Below are 21610 nucleotides of genomic sequence, written 5' to 3'. Positions count from 1 at the left end.
CTCCACGAACGGTAATCCTACATAAGTACCTACCATACGATATGGACATTAACAAATCAATCAGTTAAAATTTTACAATGTTGTGAATATATTAACTACGATCTATCTGTTACTACGCGCCAAACCCAATTTTAAGAATTACCCATTAATATTGAACATTATCGATTATAAATATAATAAAGTCTAAATAATTTATTTTATGCGATATATTCTAATTGATAGAATCAAAACTGTTTTATGATGACAATTACTCACGAAACAATATCGATATTAGCCGCTCTCTAATCAATCAATAGACACAATACGCAAGGATAACGTCCTTATTATATATTGAAAGCTTAAAATATACAATTTTCCTTTAATTAGCCAGTTCTTTAAAAAAATACATATAAATAAACATAAATTGTAATTATACATAACTGTACTTACCAAGTAAAACGATAACAAGCCAATTGAGATCTGCAAATGATGCGCCGCACGAGCGTGCGTCGAGTGCGCGTGACGATCACCGACTGAGGTACAAAGTTAACATGCAGTATGCGCAGTTAAAACACGTCGAAACTTGCACAGCGTCATCAATCGCACAACACTCAAATGCAGCGTAAGCATTTACTGCATTTGAGCTAAGGAAAGTCTAAACTAATACTACGTTTATTCCTATGATAGAAACATTACTGCATTTTAAATTAGTATTTCGAGTATTATTACTGCATTTTATCCTAGTTCATGTTCATTACTGCATTTATATTAACAAGTAGCGAACAAATTCATGCAAATACTGCATTATTAGCTAGTTTTTCATTGATTTCTAAGTATTTTTTTCATTTATTTTTATACTCAATAGTAAGATACGTGTCTTAAAACGTCATTTCGATAAAAATATCAATTTTGCAAAAATGTCGATTACTGCATTCTTCATTACGACGGCAGTATAAGCCCCGCGCGTTGGTATTGCGATGGAACCTTTTCACAATAACAGCTGCGTGACGTCATCCTCGACATAAAAGTACAGATAGCAAAAATAACCATTTTTTTAGTATATTTTTGTTTGATGGCAAACTATTCGTCAATGTTTTTTGGGGTTCCGTAGTAAACTAGGAACCCTTATAGTTTCGCCATGTCTGTCTGTCCGTCCGTCCGTCCGCAGATAATCTTAGTGACCGTTAGCGCTAGAAAGCTGAAATTTGGCTCCAATATGATATCAACCACTCCGACAAAGAGCAAATTTTGAAACAACTATAGAAAATATGAAAAAAATCACAACAGTAGAACAAACTTTTTAGGAAAATTATTTTGAACATGATGCAGATAGCAGTTTTTGAGATATAGCACTTTTTCAAAAACCGCAAATTATAACTTTGTTATTCATATATTTTTATCAAAAAAAGTTAATTTTTGCTGAAAATGATTTTATTTTGGCTATTTCTAGGTAAAAGATACGTTCATTTTTCATAGATACGGAACCCTTGTGATTTTTATTAGACCTGTGTCGATCGATCATTTGTCGTAACCCGGGTCGATCGTGACCCACTCGTATGGTGATCGGGTTAAAAAGATTCGATCATTTCGATCATTCGGGTCGCAGTTCGTTTATATAAAATAACCGATTGAGGTATGCTGATATTATCTGTGTGTTGTGGTGTAATTATTGCCTGATGCCGTTCGACGTTCGATTTGAAGAAAATCAACTTTTAGGGATAAAAAATAAAATAAAAGTAATAAAAAAAAAGAAAATAAATTTTATTGGTATTGAGCATTCACTCCAAATTGTGGTTCAAAAATAAAATTTGAGAGGCTTTTTTCGGCTTTAACGAGCTTCTTTTATTAGTAATTGTCATTCCGGCCTTTGAAAATATCCTCTCACATGGTACTGATGTTGCCTGCAAACATAATCGACGCTTCATTTTATTTCATGTTGATCTGAAATATAATTGATTAACAGAGTAGTATTCCCATTCGCTACTTTGTGGCATCGCGAATTTTTTCAGAGACTAAAAAAAAAAAGTTTTTTAGTCTATGCTCTATGGCAACTCACAACTAAACGTCACTTTCTTTTTTCGCGACTTAACGGCATCGTGGTGATTTTGTTAATTACACTTTAATTACGTTATTTAAATAGTTTTTGGCATATTTCAAGTCGAAAAAGTATTGCCAAGTGATACAAAAGCCTTGAAAATACTGGCCAAGATGTTTTAAAGTGATCTTCGAGACTATAAAGGCGCTGCGGAGTTAATGCAGGATGCGTGTACGCAGCCCTTGCCCTAGGTTCATCGCCGTGGGATGGAACCCCAAATTACGGAATATAAACGATGGAACACTGCCCCATAACCTCAAAGAGGGGGGCCAACAGGTGAGGTTTTCTCTGATTTTAGGTTCAGCGAACAAGGACGCAAATATGATGTGAGATGATGCGAAATACTAAAAACATGCATGAACCGAGCGGGTCCGAGAGACTTTAGCTCGAAGATCGGGCTCTTCGCGAGACGTCGTAGCTCTTATAAACCCTACTGCAAAGTTCGGGACGCGAGCCCGCAACTTTGATAGTACACAAAACAACATGCATTACATATAACCGAGCTAGTACGCGATGCTCCACGCTCGATATTAAATTGTGGGCGCCCCCAAATTACGGAATATAAACGATGGAACACTGACCCATAACCTCAAAGAGGGCGGCCAACAGGTGAGGTTTTCTCTGATTTTAGGTTCAGTGAACAAGGACGCAAATATGATGTGAGATGATGCGAAGTACTAAAGACATGCATGAACCGAGCGGGTACGAGAGACTTTAGCTCGAAGATCGGGCTCTTCGCGAGACGTCGTAGCTCTGATAAACCCTACTGCAAAGTTCGGGACGCGAGCCCGCAATTTTGACAGTACACAAACAACATGCATTACTACAAAGTTCGGGACGCGAGCCCGCTACTTTGATAGAACAACATGCATTAAGTATAACCGAGCTTGTACGCGAGACAGCTCGAAGATCAAAACTTCGTACGAGATACGACAGTTTTGATGAAGAACGTACTATGTTCACTGGTTCTCACAGTCCACAACAAGAACCAATGGTGACACTTTTCGAGGTGGATTCGAGGCTCAAGATAGAAACAAGACCAATGCAACTATCAAGAATGTATAACAAAAGTTATAACCGAATACCACCTCTAAACCTAAGCAAGGACTGTGGAAAACATAAGTGGTCCGGCATCAAACCAAAGTGCTAGCACAGCAAGGTGGACCCAAGAGTGGTATGATACAACTGTGACACCCTCGCTGAACAGAACACAGGAAGGGTGGCCCCGAGAGGGTACACCATGCCATGCATCCAGCAGGCAATTGTCAACCAGGTATATGCAATATATCTAACTGTCTTTCATGTTGTGAACATACCACCACTAATGTACCTTAAAATACTTGAACATAACATTGTTTACATAAACAATATACATATAAATGAAATCAACAATATGTGTCAGACCATCAATAACTCATGAGTTAGGGGCTGTACAAATATACACTCACAGTAAAAATTTCTATCTATATATATGTCTAAAGATTTAATATTCTTAAGACCTCCAAACTCAACGGACAGATCAGATTTGTTCTTAACTGAAAACCAAAAATATATATAGAAAAATATTATAGTTTTCAAATTGTGGATATGGGAACCTTGGACCATCAATATCACATGTCTTGCACAGTCTTAAGATAAAACTGATTCCTTAGGTTCAATAACACCTAAACTCAGAAAAAGTAATCCGCTTTGAGTTTGAAAATGTCATATAAATTTACTGCAATTCCACGTAGTCCACGTACAGCACCCACAGTCCTTACAGACTAGAAATTTAAGAAACTGTTGTCTGAATGACCACCCATTGGTTAGAATCAGTATAAATATCTGGCTGACAGAGGGGCTACACTCACTTTTATCTAAATGATTTTCCCTCACTGTTAACTATGATTAAAGTATATTAGTGCACTAAATACTTTAGGTTTACTATGAATAGAGACTAGTTAACATCAGAAATACAGCAAGAATGCAACTCCTATAGAGATACTAAATATCAATGATATTAAACATTGCCCAATCAGCAAATTGGCAAGATTGTTGGGAACGTTCTGTGAACCTGCCCAAGAGGTTATGTTCAAACACACACAAAAAATAATAGAACAAGTTAAGTACTCAGCCTTGTTGCATAACAATAGCAATCTTGATGCTGTCAACTGACCTAAGATGGGGCCCCATTACATAATCCGAAACTATAAGAACATTGTAGAAAATGTATACTAGAACTAGTTTCTAAAGCTTTTCTAATAGAATGGTGACACATTGTAATGGCGAAAACAATTGTAGTGTGGTGCCTTGTTTAGAATGATGACTTGCATTTAATACATCAATTGGAATATAACTAATATAATTAATATTAACTGGATTAAAACACATTGCAAGATTATACAGCCAGAGTAACATGGCTGCAAATACATAAGTAAGATAAATAGTGCTCAGTTCCACATGTAAGTCAACGAAAAAACCATACTTGTTTCATTATCAATAGATTTTGGGCCCCACAAGTTTATCTATAGCAATAAAAACAATGTGACACACACATCTCTAAGAAGTGAGGCACCCAATAACATTAATGCTACTAAACACTAAATGTATATGCATCAATACTTAGTGGACATGAATATGTTTTCTAAGCATTCCCAACATTTGTTTACCTTACTAAATGTTTCAGAATATTAATAATGACAAAGCTAAAAGTCACTAAGTTCTTATTCACCCAATTTTGGGATTTTTAACCGACAACACACACTGAGCAGACTAGGTGCCCTGACAAAAAGCATCTCTTAGGGGAAGCACTTAGAAGCCAACGTTAGATAGCTCATTAACCATCATGTTACCATCTGTGTCAACAAAGCAGTAACCGGGATCCTATTTTGATCTTCACCCTTATTAATTAAGAAACATTAATAGAAAGTTAGAGAATGGAGCTAGCTTCAAAACCCTAAATTTCCACAACTCAGCATTGACTCTAAAGATGGGAGAGGAATTAGGTATGGATAACAAAGGATTTCTGAGAGGCTTACTCAGATTGAGATTTGCCTGTATTACAGAAAGCCAGAACCCACATTTTGTATTGAACCAGCTAACTCATCTGCTAGCTGCCTCAAAACACAATATTATAAACATATTGCTTATCGGTTAAGAAAGTATAGATGGTTATTAAATAGAACTTGCAACAACTGGTTACAAGCAACATGATGACAAAATAGGCTAGAACATAATTATATGGCACAGGAATAACTCTGTTGACAATAGACACAAACATACATATATTATGTTAATGAAACATACAATACACCTGTATCTGAAGATACAGAATTATTTAGTTATTTATTTGAACCAAGACACAAAAATCTTCTAACTCCTAGCTTGGATAGCTGCTCAATGGGTACTAGCCGCCCTCTCATACATTAAACTAAATAACATAGCCCATGTCACACCCTGACAATTAATAAGATGAGAATTGTGATAACCAACCTTACTCTCAGTAAAAAAGGAAAGGAACCATAATGTACTTTTTACTTTTAAGATCATAAATTATGGCTAACTTCTAAGATTTAAAGATCCTTGTAGCCTTAACCAATACCTGAAATAAGTTAACTTTACCATATTAAAAGTTTTACCCTTGGCCTTCAAAACAGTTAATCAGGTATCAAATTTATACCTGCTGACAGCTGTATCCCACACTCCAGCAGTACATCTGCAAGAGCAGCAGGAATGCTCTTGAGTTTAATCAGGGAAAAAGGTGGTTTGGTTGTAGGTTCTACTACCTTTGCAAGGCCTTATAGCTCATGTCTTAGGAACCGACAACTGCAGTGACAAAAATTTTAATTTAATTTTAATCATAATTGAGTGACTTACAAACTGCAACTTACAGTAAATGGAATATCTCATTATCATCTTGTTATTTCTTATTAATAGCTTATAAATAAGAAATATTTGCAGTACCTTAAATACTCTCATTATTACTGCGCTAAAAAAGAGCAAAAATTAGTAACTAATTATCTAATTTTATGGCAAAATTAAAACAATATGAAGAAAATCTCTATTACTTAAAATCATAATTACATTGTAAATAATTAAAAATAATTATCAAATTGTTTGACACAATTAACACAATGTGTAGAAAATTTGTTACTAAAAATGTATTGTTACATTGTTAATAATGAATAATTAATTATCAAACTGTACACAATATCACTATGTATTGGAAATGTGTCTTACTCAAAATCCATAGTTACATTGTTAAAAGCTAATGGTTAAGTATCAAATTGCACAAGGTGCAGGAAATTTGTATGACTTAAAAGAAAGTCATAGTTACATTGATATCAAAAAGAGCACAAATTGGTAATTAATAGTCAATCATGAAATTGGTGGACACAGTCTCCACAATATGTGGAACAATGATAAAGATATATTTATTTGCATAAACATGTGTAACATAACATAAAATTTGTTCATTGTTCCACTTAAAAACTCATATTACATTAATCTCAGTAATAGAACAAAGATAAAGAAGTATTTATTTGCCTAAAACATGTATTAAACATTTTTTGATGTGGTGAAAATATAAGGACAATATATGCATCAACATGTTCTGCCCTTTTGGCTTACAAATTTGGCATTTAGAAAAATTTGTTAATTACTACAGACTAATTTTATAAAAAATGAAAATTAATAGTTGATCAATAATCAATGTGTATGACAGAATATATGTATTAAACATTTTTTGATGTGGTGAAAATATAAGGACAATATATGCATCAACATGTTCTGCCCTTTTGGCTTACAAATTTGGCATTTAGAAAAATTTGTTAATTACTACAGACTAATTTTATAAAAAATGAAAATTAATAGTTGATCAATAATCAATGTGTATGACAGAATATATGTATTAAACATTTTTTGATGTGGTGAAAATATAAGGACAATATATGCATCAACATGTTCTGCCCTTTTGGCTTACAAATTTGGCATTTAGAAAAATTTGTTAATTACTACAGACTAATTTTATAAAAATGAAAATTAATAGTTGATCAATAATCAATGTGTATGACAGAATATATGGATAAAAACAAATATAGATACTAATATTAGAATAATATGCCACTATAAATAGATATCTTAATAATTATAAAGCCTTAACCGTTATTCATCATATCCAGGCTTATAAGATGTACCCATTATGCCTCAATCTCTGAACAACTACTCTGTTAATCAATTATATTTCAGATCAACATGAAATAAAATTGAGGATTGGATTAACTTACCTAAGTGACATCCAATCGTAATTTTATGAAGGTTGATCTGAAATATAATCACCCACCCCAACCCCAGCATCAATAGCTGAACCCTGGCATAATGGGACCCACAAAATCATGGTTAGCTCTAAATCAGTGACGTTTAGTTGTGAGTTGCCATAGAGCATAGACTAAAAAACTTTTTTTTTTTAGTCTCTGAAAAAATTCGCGATGCCACACAGTAGCGAATGGGAATACTACTCTGTTAATCAATTATATTTCAGATCAACCTTCATAAAATTACGATTGGATGTCACTTAGGTAAGTTAATCCAATCCTCAATTAAAGTGTATAAATGTGGATAAAGGAGACGACGCTCATTCCACCACTTTAGCGGATCATCCGTTCTTTTTATAAGTGGTTCGTTTATATATTTGTCTAGTTCCACTATGCTTGCAGCTGTAGGGTTTTTAATTATCTCATTTTCCACTTCTTTATCAAATGACGCCCAGATATTGCCAGAAGTAGAAGGTTGCGGCGGCAGGTTATCTTGAACTTGTAAAAGTGTCGCATCTTCTCGCGCACACAACCCACGAAGTCTTCCTTTGATAGATTTCATGCAGTTATCATATTTTACTTTGTTAGTAAATGCATGCTTTTTAAAGCGGGGGTCGAGAAATGATGCTTCTGCAGCCAAAACGTTACCCTCTACATCAAAAAAGCGTTCGTTAAGCTGTTTATTAAGAGTTCGAAGTAATTGATCATATTCGTCAGGTTGTGCAGAAGGAGCATTCTCGGCAATGCAATTTTCGACATGTGTTTTCATAATTTTTACCAGCACCAACACTTTCGACATAGAGACCGACTTTTCAGCGCTCATTTCTTCCGTCACATCATAAAATATTTTTAAAACTTTAACGCAATTTTCTATGAGCAGCCAATCATCCATCGTCAAGGTATTAAGACGGGGTTGTTCGATAGCTAGCGTACTTATGACAGCATCTTTAATTTTAAGCAATCTTTGAAGCATGTCATACGTGGAATTCCACCTAGTTACAACGCTCTGTTTCAGTTTCAGGGGAGGTAATTCCATTTGGTTTTGCATAGCCGTCAGTTTGCTCTCAGCTGATGAGCTATGTTTGAAATATTGTACAATTGCTTTAACTCGATCTAATTGTCTTTTAATATTATTTAAGCTATGTTGAACTACGAGGTTTACTGTGTGAGCGAAACAAGGGAAATGGCGCCAACTTGTTAAGTGAACGGCTGCCACAATATTTGCCGCATTATCTGTTATTATTCCTGTAATTTTATTTGATATGCCCCATGCTTCAACTTCATTTATCAAAAAATTAAATAAGTTTTCTGCCGTGTGCCGTTCGTCAAATTCAATGCAACCTAATAAAACCGACTTAAGCAACGAATTCTGGTCAATATAGTGAGCTGTCAGCGCAACAAAACTCGTGTTACTTGTAGATGTCCAGCCATCAGTGGTTAAGCATATCGCATCAGCTTCTGTTTTTAACTGTAGTAGAACTTTATCTTTGGTCGTTTGATAAAGTTTAGGTATTAAGCTGGAAGATATAGTTTTGCGCGTAGGTAATGTGTATGTGGGCAATATACACTGGACAGCAAATAAACCGAGCCACCCGCTACCTAGGCACTCTAATTCGATTTTCTCAAAAACTAAAAAACCTACAATTATCAAAGTTGTACCAACGAAAGTGCATTTCATGGTGATTAAAATGAAAGGAAACTCATTATGGTTCAATCAATATTTCAGAGTTTATTAAGGATTTTACAAAGAAGAGTCGTTTTCCAGTCGTGACAATCGTTAGTAATGATAAAGTGTAAAACAAAATTAAAGCCAAAAACAAAAGTTGAATAAAAAAAAGTTATTGATCAATATTCCGTATTCCCTCCCCTTGCTCGGATAACTGCCAGCATCCTTGTATTCATCGACCTTACGAGCCTGACGATAAAATCTTGAGGAATTGTATTCCACTCCTCTTCAATAGCGATTCGCAGCTCCGGAAGCCTTGTTGGAGCAGGTACCCGGGCTCGAACTCGACGTTTCAGCTCATCCCATAAGTGTTCTATCGGATTCAAGTCCGGGCTTCGAGCTGGCCAGTCCATCGTACGAATGCTGACGTCGCGTAGATACTGGGTCACTACATGCGCAACATGAGGCCGTGCATTATCATGCATCAATTGCATATCCTGTCCGATATATCCTGCGTAGGGGACCACATGGTGTTCGAGGATTTCAGTAATGTAGCGATGAGAAGTCAGTCCACGTGTACGGCCCGTCGGTTCGATGAAAACTAACGCTGTATGTGCTGTTAACGAGATGCCGCCCCAGACCATTACAGATCCTCCTCCAAAAGCAACAGTTTCCTCGATGCAACACTGAGAATAACGTTCTCCAGGGCGACGATATACTCTTTGACGTCGATCGCTACCATGTAGACTCACCCTGGTTTCATCAGTGAAGAGTACATTACTCCTCTCCTCTAACGTCCAATCCCTATGCTCTCGAGCAAATTCAAGTCTTGCTCGACGGTGTGCTACCGTTAAAAGTGGGCCTGTTGCCGCTCTTTTTGGTGTCAGGTTCCGTTCAGCAAGTCTCCTTCTGACGGTATCAGAACTTACGAACACTTGGCGTTGGTCACGCAGACTTTGTTGGACTTGAACTGCGTTGAGGCGGCGATTTCGCAGAACAGTAAGGTGGATATAACGATCATCTGCTGCTGATGTAGCCCTAGGTCTGCCCGTACCTGGACGGCGCACAGTGGGACCGAAACGGGTTCACTGTCTCAAAAATGTGTATCTCTTTTGTCTTAAGTGATAACAACTTGAAAATTTCTACATATGTTATTGAATGTATGGGCTTTTTAATGAAACAAGTTTTAATTAATTGAACTTTAAACTTTATTATATAAAAATATTTAAAAATAGAAATGTCGAAAATATTATACAAAAAAAAAACAAAATTATGAAATAATTAGTGTTTATAAAGTCAACCATATAGTTTTTTATCAATCAAATCATAGTATATTATTTATTATATTATTCACTTTCAGGCAAATCCAAGAGCATTTTGGCTTCATCAAACAATTCCTTGTCTACAGTAAAGGTTGGTGTTCTCAGGCTTGAAATATATGGATCTGATGTAAATAATAATGAATGTAGAACATCTTCATTAGTTGCTGAACGAGAACACTTCCTGGAATGATGTAATCGGTATCGTCTGTAATCTTTGTTTCGCGCTTCTTGTGCATCTTCAGACAATTGGCCTATTGGTAAAATTGCAAAATGTCTTATAACACTTTCCCCATGAATAAGGATTTTATGGAGAGAGGATGGCATATAATACCAATTATATTTATTTACAAATATTTGAGCACTATCCATTGCGTACTGACCGAATTTGGTAGCATTTATTGCGATTCCAGATGACATTGTTTGTAGTATAATATATAGCCGTTTTATCAATTCTTCGTCAACACCAGTAATATTAGCTGAACAATGGTAGTTTGAAAAGAATCTCCGCGCAGTATTACCATCATTACTGTTACCAGTTCCTTGTCGGGGTTTGTCTATATGGAGGCCAAGTTCATTTCGGAACCTACTTTGCACACATTTTTTCTTCTCTTCTTTGCTTATTTTATTTTCTGGAGTTGTTGCTGACCATTTCTTAAACGAAAGATTATAAGAAATATGCAAAATGGTTTCCATAAATCTAATCCAGGCATGAAGAGTGGAAAGGCCATATTGGAAAGCTTCTTCGTTTTCGGGTTTAGAAGAAACTTTGTTTAGATCATTCATCTCTCTAGGTCTTGCTCCACATATAGTACACACAGAACTAGATGATGTATCTGTTAGTACTTGAGCAACTTTTCCATCAATCATGGTCAGCAATAGTTCATGTTTGACTTCAACTACGGTGTCATCTTTGCTTATCAGTGATGGAGTAAGTTCATCAATTTGTCTCTTGATATTATCAACAGTCTCTTTAGTCTGCTGTGGAGTTTCCTTGACAAATTTTATGGAAATGGGTCGGCAATAGCGAACAGAAGAGCACGTAGTATTTTGCCAGACTACAAGATTTGTTGATAAGTCAATTAGTTTTATAGGCACAAGAGAAGCAATGAATAAATTGGCATCTGATATTAGCTGGGTCTCACCTGGCAAAGCCTGTTTATATTCACTTTGACCAGATGATCCGTCACAGCCCCATTTAACGTATAACTTCAGATTTCTGTATCCTGGTTTGTATACCGAATTAATTTGAAGAATCCGAGCTGTAGTATGATCTAAAAGATCTTGGAGTTTGATAGAAGCTCCAATGTCATTAATTTCGATACTAGAACTTGGGGGATAGCACATTTTTTTAGCATCTAATATCATATTATATGACGGAAAGATAAATACATTTTTTTCAGATAAACGAGACCTTAATAATCCGTACTGAGATTTCGTTAAGTCCAAATCAATAAACATACACAGAGCTTCATCTTTTGAATAAGGAGTTATTAATTCCGTATCATCTGTCATCTTCTTAAGGACTTCCTTTTTGTCTTTCTTGGGTAAAGTTCGTACAATACTCAGAATAGAGGCTTCGTCTGATTCACCAATAGACCGTAAATGTTGGACATACGCATTATGTATAAATTCAAACCCATATTCTTGTACGAGTTCCATATTTTTTCGTTTTTTTGATTTCTCTGACGATTCTTCATATGGCTTAGGAGGTCGACCACGTTCACCTGAAGAAGTTGTAGGAGTATTATCTTCAAATGTTACCTTGAATTCACCATCCAACCAAGCACTGTTACTTTTTTCAAAGCGATCTTTTATTCTTCTCGCCTTTTCCCATCGATCGTTAAATTTAGATAGTAAATTTTTCCGAATACTTGCTCCAACTATATCAGCTCTCTCTGATGACAATGTAAAAGTGTCCATCAAATATTTTTTTAATTCAGTATAATTTGTGCCCGAGTTTATGAAAAAGTCACATAAAACCCTACGAGCACAAACAAAGTCACTCATTGTAATAAATAAATAGTTAGGAATTTACCAACTATACTAAACACTGAAAAGTCACTTTATGAATGTTAGGCTATGAATTGTAACTTGAATTTATATGATTCAGATCGCAGTGCAGTGTGCAATGTGTATACGTACTCGTGGTTTTGATATCTTTTGCGGTTATTGAAAAAAATATCTTTATCACTTACCCACAATTAGAGCTATCGAGCTATCACTACAAGTTCCTACCACTAAATTGATTGTTTTATCTTGGTTTTAGTTATCAGACCTCGTGAATAAATATTATTTTTATTGTGTCCATTTTGGGAATACTATCAGAAAATAATAAAATATTGCCAAAATTTAAAATTTTACTTTGAGAGATATTTTTGTGTCTGACAAGAAAAAGGCAAAAAAGGAGCAAAATTTTTTTGTTCCTTTGTAAATTAGAGTAATCAAATATTTTAATAAGATAAGTAACAAAGCAGCGGCAAACAGCGCTAAACTTCGAATGTCTATTTGAATACCAAGAAAATCACGTAAAAAAAGAGTCACATTAAAACGAAAATAACATCTTGCTTAAAATATAGATTATTATGTTTGTATTTTTTATAATTACTTCAAGCTTTGCGCTTTCCAAAAATGTATAACACATATATAGTTCTATATGAAAGATTTCTAGGAAATTCATTTGAAATGTCTGTATGAATAATTCAGTCGAATCAATATTCTGACTCTATGCACTTCAGCAACTCATTTTACTAATTCGGTTATAAATAAAAAAATAATTTATATCGAAATTAAATTACCTGTTCATTAAACTATTGATTTTCGTCAAAAGAATTCGGGAAAACCTATTTTCGCAAAAATCATTTTTGAGATGGCGTTATAAGGAGGGTTACCACCGTGCGGCGATCGAATGCTCCAGTCTCTAGGTATCGTCTGTAAACTCGTTGCACCGAAGATCTGCTGATTCGAAGCCTTCGAGCGACTTCACGTTGCGCAATGCCTGCTTGAAGTAATGCTACAGCTTGAGCTGCTTCCTGAGGTGTTGTATCCATTATTAATCGAAAAAACTAGCAAAAACACACGCGTCTGAGCAAACGATGGATAAAAACTAAAGAAATGATAAGAATTCTCCGACTTCGCTCATTGTAGAGAAAAATAACGCTAATGTCAAACTCTGGTGAAAACAGAGCAAATCGATGTCATTGTGTTTGTTGCTTGATTACAATGTGAGTTGACAGTACTTTCGAATTAATTTATAGTCATTTTAATCACCATGAAACGCACTTTTTGTAGGTAAAACTTTGATAGTCGTAAGTTTCATACTTTTTGAGAAAATCGAATCAGAGTTCCTAGGTAGCGGGTGGCTCGGTTTATTTGCTGACCAGTGTAGATTTAAAAATATTTTTAAATTCTTCCTCTTCAACTATTGCAAACGCATGATAACCCTTGACTATAAATTTTACAATTTGTTCATCAAGCTTCTTTGACTTGCTAATTGGTAATGGTCTCGTAGACACAGTGAAATGATTGATTTTTGACTGAACTTGCAATTGCGTGGTTTGGCGAACGAATGGGGTTGCCGCCGCCGGTGCAGTTTTATCACATGGAGAAGGTACTAACTCACTTAGTGTAGAAGTAGAAGGCACACTATCTGTTCTTATAGCGTTTGATTCTATACATCTCGGTAGGCCAATCTGTGCTTGGGGATGTTCACTTATAAGTTGCTCAATAGATACAGTCCCATGTAGTTTTTTCATATGCCTAGTTAAATTACCTGTGCCACCACCAGAATAGCTGATAATTTTCGAGCAGTACTCACATTTTGCCTTATCTTGGTTTATTACAGAAAAATGATTCCAAATTTTACTCCTTTTCTTAGCCAGATCTGACATTTTAAGTTATTGGGTAATGACAAAATAAAAAAATAACACGACTAAAACTAAATTTGTACAGTTAAATTCGGTAAGCTAACGTTAATTTCAATTCACATTCACATTCAGACATTCATGCAAAATACATAAACACCAACACCAAACAGTTTCCCTATTTTAATAAGCAATCACTCGCAATATATAATGTCTTAAAAACCACTAAAACAAGCAAACAAAACAACACCTGAATATTGCGATCCGATCTTTACATTCGTGTCACGACTCGCGGGTCATAAGTTACTAGTGCAACTAATCGGATCTCTTCATACAAAATTCAATCACTCGATCGATAGCTTGCGGCTCAGCGTCGTGACCGATCCTGTACAAACCGGTTTCTTTTGGAGAAAGAGTGAGGTGAATGAAAGTGCAATATCATGTATGTAAACGAAAGAGATAGAAGACATTATGCTTGTTACGTCGTGTTGTGTCCTTGACTGCACGACTCAATCGATTGTACGAGCACGCAATTAGTTACCATAATAGAATGAAAATAAAGTCCAATTTAGTTTATTTTGTTACCTGATAATCGAGTCAAATAAGATCGGGTTCTTTTGAGATACGTGATTCTGTCACTTGGACACAGGTTGCGATCGAATCAAAAAGATTCGATCAATCGTGATCGACACAGGTCTAATTTTTATCTCTGCTCCTACCTACCTACCTATAGGTGCTGCATTTAAGTAGGTATTATAAATAAAACCAAGTATTAAGAAATTAATGTTTATTTAATAATTCTATACTAATTCTTCAATCCCACTCATATCATTGTCGTTATCAGATTCAGAATCTGATTCAGAATTAGAATCTGACGATTCACTGTCGTCTGCCGTATTTATAATAAACAGTTCATCAGTTATGCGATCTTTACGCCAGTATTCTTCTTCGAGTCTCTTCACATGGTTCACTTCTTTTTTCCAATCATCTGGAGTTATTGACGCCAACGCCTCGAGGGTCAAGGATTCAATTTTAGACTCTAACTGCTCCACATTTTTTTCTGAAACCCTCTGTTATAATAAATTCCAAATATACTCAATGGGGTTGAGGTCGCAGTTGTATGGAGGCAATCTTAATACTTCATGGCCATGATCAGCTAACAACTTGTCGATTTTGAAATTTTTCGGCGGTTTGTTTTGTTTTATTATTAAATATAACTCCGGTTTTGTAGAATTATCTGGAAATTCTATGTTATGAGCTTGGAGCCACTCAACCATTACTTGTTTCTTGCTGTTCATATTTGGAGTTTTATTTTCTTCCTTACTATGATAAGGGGCGTTGTCCATTACAATAATTGAATTGATAGGTATGTTAGGCAAAAGCTTTTCAGTCAGCCACTTTGTAAAATTTTCGGCATTCATTTGTTCGTGATAGTCGCCGGTTTTTGTGTCTGCCTTAAACATTAGGTAACAGAGCATTATCTACAAAACCGGCTTCACTCCCTGCGTGCACTATTATCCAGCGACGTCCCGGGCTATCGTTCCGTCTCACTCCAACATCGGTTGGTGTTTGCCAACATTTTTTTACGGTGTAGTGTGCGTGTATCCATGTTTCATCGAGATAAATAACAGGTTTCTTGTTCGCACCTAACAAGTCATTGTCTTTCATGCGACGTAAATATCTAGCCCTCCATGCCTGAATTTGTGGCCTTTCTATTAGAGCCAGTCTTTTTTGGTAGCACCTTTTAAATTGGTATCCTAAATCACTTTTGATTATTTTTCGTAGTGTGGTTTCACTGCCTGTGTAATTTAAGTCTGTTTTTGCAGCTGCCAAGATCTTGCGCATGGTTGGTATTTCTTTTCTCACTATATACATACTGTGAATTATATTTCTTAATGCAGTTAAGGAAAATCCGTCGAAATATTCCTTTCTTCGTCTCTTTGCTTTTGGAGGGGTTTTCATTTTGCTGCCACTAGCTGTTGCAGACTCATGCTCTCGTCGTAATTTTGTCACTGTATTTTTTGCAATGCCCTTAGCACACACTACTCGTTCCGTCACTTTGGTAGATTTTTGTAACACATTTAAAATGTCCGTCACAAGTTGCTTGGAAATTAACATGTCCTCAGCAGTGTCCGAAGCATTTTTAAGGGAACGGTTTATATTTTGAATAAGTAACTTAGAGTCCTCTTTCTCCTTTAAAAAGTATTTGTCCACTTTAATTATCATTTCACGAGCACGGCTGTTAATAACTTTCTTACTCATTTTAACAGAATATAACAATCACAAAACAAAAACAACAAAAACTTAACAAAATAACAAACAGAATAACGAAACTTAAAAAACACTCGGTAGACGTACTCAATACACGTAAGCGCTGCCTGACCTTGCGAACGGTACTGACAGTTCGACTACGTCACTAAGATGGCCGCCAGTCGCAATATCAACGTGCGGGGCTTGTACACAAGTTTACAGTATACCTTCAGAGTATCAAAACAAGCCATAAGTGGCATTATTACAGAAGTATGCTCCGCCATAATTGAGGAATTAAAAGATTATATCAAGGTAAGTTTCATTCTTAATAAGTCAATTAAAGAACAGTATTATCACATCAAATCATTAAAGTCGTCATAGGATTGGTTAGATTCTAGTGACGTTACAGACGATGGCTGTTGGTTCATATATTCTTCGTTCCTTGCCGTGGTATAGCCATAGCGTCCGGCTTGATTTGTATCTGGAGTTTGCGCGGAAGGCGAGGGACGATTAAATTCGGAAGTTCCAGGACGATTAACATATCCACATAATCTTGTCCTTTCTTCTGTGATGCATAATAGGATTCTTGGTATGAACTGGGGTAGTTATCCTGCTGTCGATATGATGATTCATAATAACCTCTGTCAGCCTTCATCAAAATTTCAAAAATTCCATGTTCGACCGAATTCCTGGTTTGAAGGGAATAAGTATTCATTTTAGCTGATATATAGGAAGCGAAAGTTGTAGTTAAATCTGGAGCGCCTGAATTTCCCAACTTATTGGCAGTAGTTTGTAATATGCCCACTACATCGGCCAGTACACTGCTGCTTTCATCTTTCTTTGCTTGTTTAGCTCGCGTAGGTTCATACCGTGTACGTGGAGTAGCAAATTCGTTCTGCAGATTTTCTTCATTAATCGGTTGTTGAACCGCCTCCTGAAAAACATAAAAATAATTTATAACTGTAGGTCCCATCTCTTCATATAAACTACTAGATAGTAGATATAACTCTCCAGGAAGGTAGGTATCGTGGCACCGATGGACAAATGTCGAAACGACTAAATATTTAGTTCGTTTTTTAGTCTAGTTCAATATAGCTAGCAATAAAATCAAGAGATGCTCACTATAATGGCACCTCAAAAATTGTCACCAGCGAGTGTTGGGCTACTAAGTACAATGACTGTCTCGTAGCCATAAATTAAATAAAAGTTTTTTGTTTTAGCTTCCAACGACAGAAGAAACTTGGTTGAACATAAGCAAACAGTTTGAAGAGAAATGGAATTTTCCACACTGTTTAGGGGCACTGGACGGAAAACATGTTGTGCTTGAGGCACCTATCAAAAGTGGAACTGAATTCTACAACTATAAAAACTTCTTTAGCATCGTTCTTTTTGCTTTGGTTGACGCCGATTATAATTTTCTATTTGTAGATGTGGGATGCCAAGGAAGGATTTCAGATGGTGGCATCTTTAATAGGGTGTGTCACCATTGTATGGAGAAAAAAAAGTTTGTTATTTCTTTGCGTAATACCTCTCAAAAGTTGAAGGGCAACAATAGTAACTAGAAAATGACAAAAAATGTTGGAAATTAATATACTTTTGGCTCGCTCAAGCGACATTAATGATTGAAAAAAGAAAAAAAAAGTGTAAAGTTCTAAGTCTGTTCTAATGTATTTTTATTCACATCCCTTTGTACCAAATTACGTGTTTCTTTAAATAAATATGTAAATAAGGAAATACAATGATAACAAGTAAATATAATCAAGTTTTTATTAGAAAAATATGTTATTTAAAATCTTTTTTGGAATTGAATTTTGGCATTATTTGCCTAGAGTTTTGCTTGCAAGCAATATAACCTTCTCTGGCAACTTGTCCTGCCACAGAACCTGCAGCTTCCGTTGTCAATTTAACACATCTTTCCACAGACTGAGTGTGACAGGGAAACTTTGGAAAGTCGAATTTCTCGATATTTCCTTCAACTACAATTTTTTTTAGATCATCTGTTTCCAAATTACGCAATAGCGGAGGTTCTGTTAAAACAAGAGACTTGTTTTGCCAATCAATCATGTCGTAATAATTTTGGCATTCCAAATTAATTTTTGGAATAACAAAAGACCTCATCATCGTCGCTTGTCGCAAACTACGAGCTTTTATAATTCTTCTGCAACCAAGTTCTCTTATATGCTTGTTGTCATCGGTTAGCATCGATAGCAATAAGTTTTCGGGATGAGCGAAATATGCGTTCCGCTCTATTACTGGATCCAATAAAGCCTTTATGTCGTCAGATAGATATCTTGAGCTTTTAATGAGAAACCATAAATTTCTAGCTCCGTCTTTACATGAGCTGTTTATTTTAATCTGGAACCAAGTTGGACTGTATGTTTTGCAAATATAATTTGCCATTAACATCAGTTCATTTGTCGGCTGTTCTGTAGAAACATACAGCCGTAATATTCTATTAGCAGTCGTGAGCCATCTAGCATGTGACATTTTACCAGGAAACCGTTTTGCTAAATCGTAGCTAACCGATCCAGTTGACACTGCCACACACATATCGTATAAATATTGTTGATCCGAGCTTAATTTTATCTTTGATAGGTCTGGTAAACAAACGGCGACTGGTTCAAATCGAGTGATTTCTCTAGTTTCACAAGTTTTTAGCAACTTACCAATAGGTCCTGAAAAAGCGACGGGCCCTGTTGTTTTTCCATCTAAGTGTTGAATCAAATGCCGCAACGGCAATTCATTAGCATGCAGTTGGCAGATAAGCCACTGCATTGGCTTTCCAAACCGTCTCTCAAGTTGAACAATAATTCCATTTTTACGCCCAGTATTAGTATTTGTTCCGTCGCAACCGATCGCCACCAATGAATCGAGATTTATGTTTTTTTCAGAGAGATATGAAAACATTGCTTGCTCGATATCTTTAGACGTACCAGTAGGTGGAGTTACATGACCGAGGTAAATTGATCCCGGTTCCTGTATCATTGTAATGTGTTCTTCAACTCTAATCCGGCGATAGAACTTATTTTTATCTTTGACGCAATACAACGTCTGGTCTTTCCGCCCGTCAAAAAATAATGCCTCTAGTGTCTCCAACTTTCTATTTTTTAACAATGTACGTCGTCTTTTAACTCTCTCGCGTCTCAGTTTATTATGGTCTATGACAGTAGGAGGTGAATTCGAAGATTTATCTTTTGTGTCACTTAAGGTGGCGGAAGCAATGGCAGCGCCTGCTCTATAAGAAACTCCGTAGCGATCACAAATTTCCGACAGTTTATCTAAAGCTATTGATGGCATTTTTCTCTTCCTACCTTTATTTGATGTATCTTTATGCTGATAATCTTCATCTTCAATCGATATTTCAGCTTCATTATCCGACGAGCTCATACAAATCGACTTGGAAGTACAAGGTTGTGGTTCCATAGACTTTTGTTGTCTTTGTGACCTTTCACATTTATTCTGAAGCTTTTTGGTAGTTTCTGCGTCAATGTTTCCAATAGCCATACGTCTTAGTGTCCTCTGATCAACAAGAAACGAGCGTTCTTTAACAGGAATGGTCTTGCTTTTCCCACATTTACAAGCCCTAAATTCCTTGCATTTGCACGAAGCAATATCGAATAATTCGGCAGATTTTGTGATAAAATTATGTATTTTATCTAAATATGACTGACTCTTGGGTACTCTATCATAGTTCTTCAATAACTGTCGATATTGATTGCAGTAACTTAGTAAAAGCTGATTCACTCTAACCTCAGTAACAGTTGGAATTGATGCTTTGTTCCATATTTCAATAATGGCTCGAACAACTTCGGAACTGATACGTTTTGCTTGAGGTTCTTTATTATTTGAGCGCTTCATTTCATGACGCACCCATTCATAATGTCTTAAAACATCTTCGTAAGTTGGTAGGTTATTACATTTCATCTTCTCAGGAAACTTTTCTATAACACGCAACTTTGTTTTTTTTCGAGTCAGTGACGTCATTTTTGGGCAGTAATATCGATAGTTTGGATATTATTATAAACAATGCAAACAGATAACAATGTATGTACCAATCAATCAAACACACCCACTCGTAAACAAGTCTTGCGCCTCACTGACAAGCGCGAAACGGAGTAAAGCGGGAGGGACGCAGGGGGCGGGCGCGCTCTCACGTAAAAGTAGGTATTAAAAACAACAGAATGGAAAGATTCCTTTTTTTTACTCTGTCGTATTACTGACGATGCAGTTTTAATAAAATATTATCAAATAACTGTTTTAAGTGCATAGAAGTAAGAAATGTAACCTGCCAAAACCGAACGAAATTTCACTATTTTTATAAAACTTCAAGGTCGTTGAGCGAGCCATAAGTAGGTATGTATAAAAAAAATATTAATGTTATTTTTAATGACACCCAAGATAGCAACTTTTGAGAGGTATTAAATGTAAATATTCGAAAGTTGAAAAAAATGACACACCCTAATCTTTAAAGATACAAAACTCTGTGAAATGATAGAAGATCGTACAATAAACCTTCCATCACCTGATTCACTCCCACGGAGACATATTCCAATACCATATTTCTTTGTGGGTGATAGTGCCTTTGCTTTAAGTTAAAATCTGATGAAACCATATGCTGGGGCACATCCAAAAGGCACTTCAAAGAGAGTATTCAACTACAGGCTAAGCAGAGCCAGAAGAACTGTTGAAAATGCATTTGGTATCATATCGTCTGTCTTTAGAGTTCTCAGAAAACCAATGCTTTTACAGCCTGATAAAGCTGAGCTAGTGGTTATGGCAATTGTCCTTTTACATAATTATTTGAGACGTCACTCTAGAAATACATATATGAATGACACTGAAGATACGAATGAAGACACACGTAGGCAAAATAATGAAGATATGAGATCACTACTACCTATGAGAAATATTCCTCAAAATTTCCTTTGATCTGTACACTTCAATTAATTGAAGCACTTTTTCTTCACTCCATGTAAATGTAACCGCCTCCTCCGCCGCAGTAGCGTCGTCTTGTTCCATGTTCGCGCGCGTCTAGCCGTACACACCAGGGATGTTGCAGATGCCGATATTTTCACATCCGCGGATACGGATGCGGATGCGGAGTTTAGCAGGCTCACATCCGCAGATGCAGATGCGGATGCGGATGT

The 21610-nt window shown here is 36.0% G+C and overlaps 2 protein-coding genes across 2 annotated transcripts in view; one reads left to right on the top strand and one right to left on the bottom strand.

The window, feature by feature from the left end:
* Positions 1-21580, top strand: part of LOC113500019 — a 30762-nt gene extending 9182 nt beyond the window's left edge. The window contains exons 2-4 of the mRNA XM_026880663.1: positions 16670-16775; positions 17684-17926; positions 20925-21580. Of these exons, the coding sequence (XP_026736464.1) occupies positions 16670-16775; positions 17684-17926; positions 20925-21059 (484 nt within the window). The 3' untranslated portion in view covers positions 21060-21580. The remainder of the gene's footprint in view (positions 1-16669; positions 16776-17683; positions 17927-20924) is intronic.
* On the bottom strand, positions 1750-10258 carry LOC113500017 (zinc finger BED domain-containing protein 1-like). Its single transcript, XM_026880661.1, has 2 exons — positions 7652-10258; positions 1750-1904 (listed from the first exon to the last, which is right to left on the bottom strand). The coding sequence occupies exons 1-2, from the start codon at positions 9041-9043 to the stop codon at positions 1758-1760; spliced, it is 1539 nt and encodes a 512-aa protein (XP_026736462.1). The 5' UTR covers positions 9044-10258; the 3' UTR covers positions 1750-1757.
* Positions 21581-21610: the final 30 nt, after the last annotated feature.

This window comes from Trichoplusia ni, chromosome 13 (genome assembly GCF_003590095.1).
Source record: "Trichoplusia ni isolate ovarian cell line Hi5 chromosome 13, tn1, whole genome shotgun sequence".
NCBI classification, from domain to species: domain Eukaryota; kingdom Metazoa; phylum Arthropoda; class Insecta; order Lepidoptera; family Noctuidae; genus Trichoplusia; species Trichoplusia ni.
Note: the sequence above shows the minus strand (reverse complement) of the source record. Positions and strands in the feature narration are given on the sequence as shown.

Coding starts and splice junctions, on each gene's coding strand:
- LOC113500017 (XM_026880661.1), bottom strand. CDS start 9,043: ATGAAATGCACTTTCGTTGGTACAACTTTGATAATTGTAGGTTTTTTA. Junction 1,905..7,651: donor ATCCACATTTATACACTTTA/ATTGAGGATTGG, acceptor ACATGAAATAAA/ATGAAGCGTCGATTATGTTT.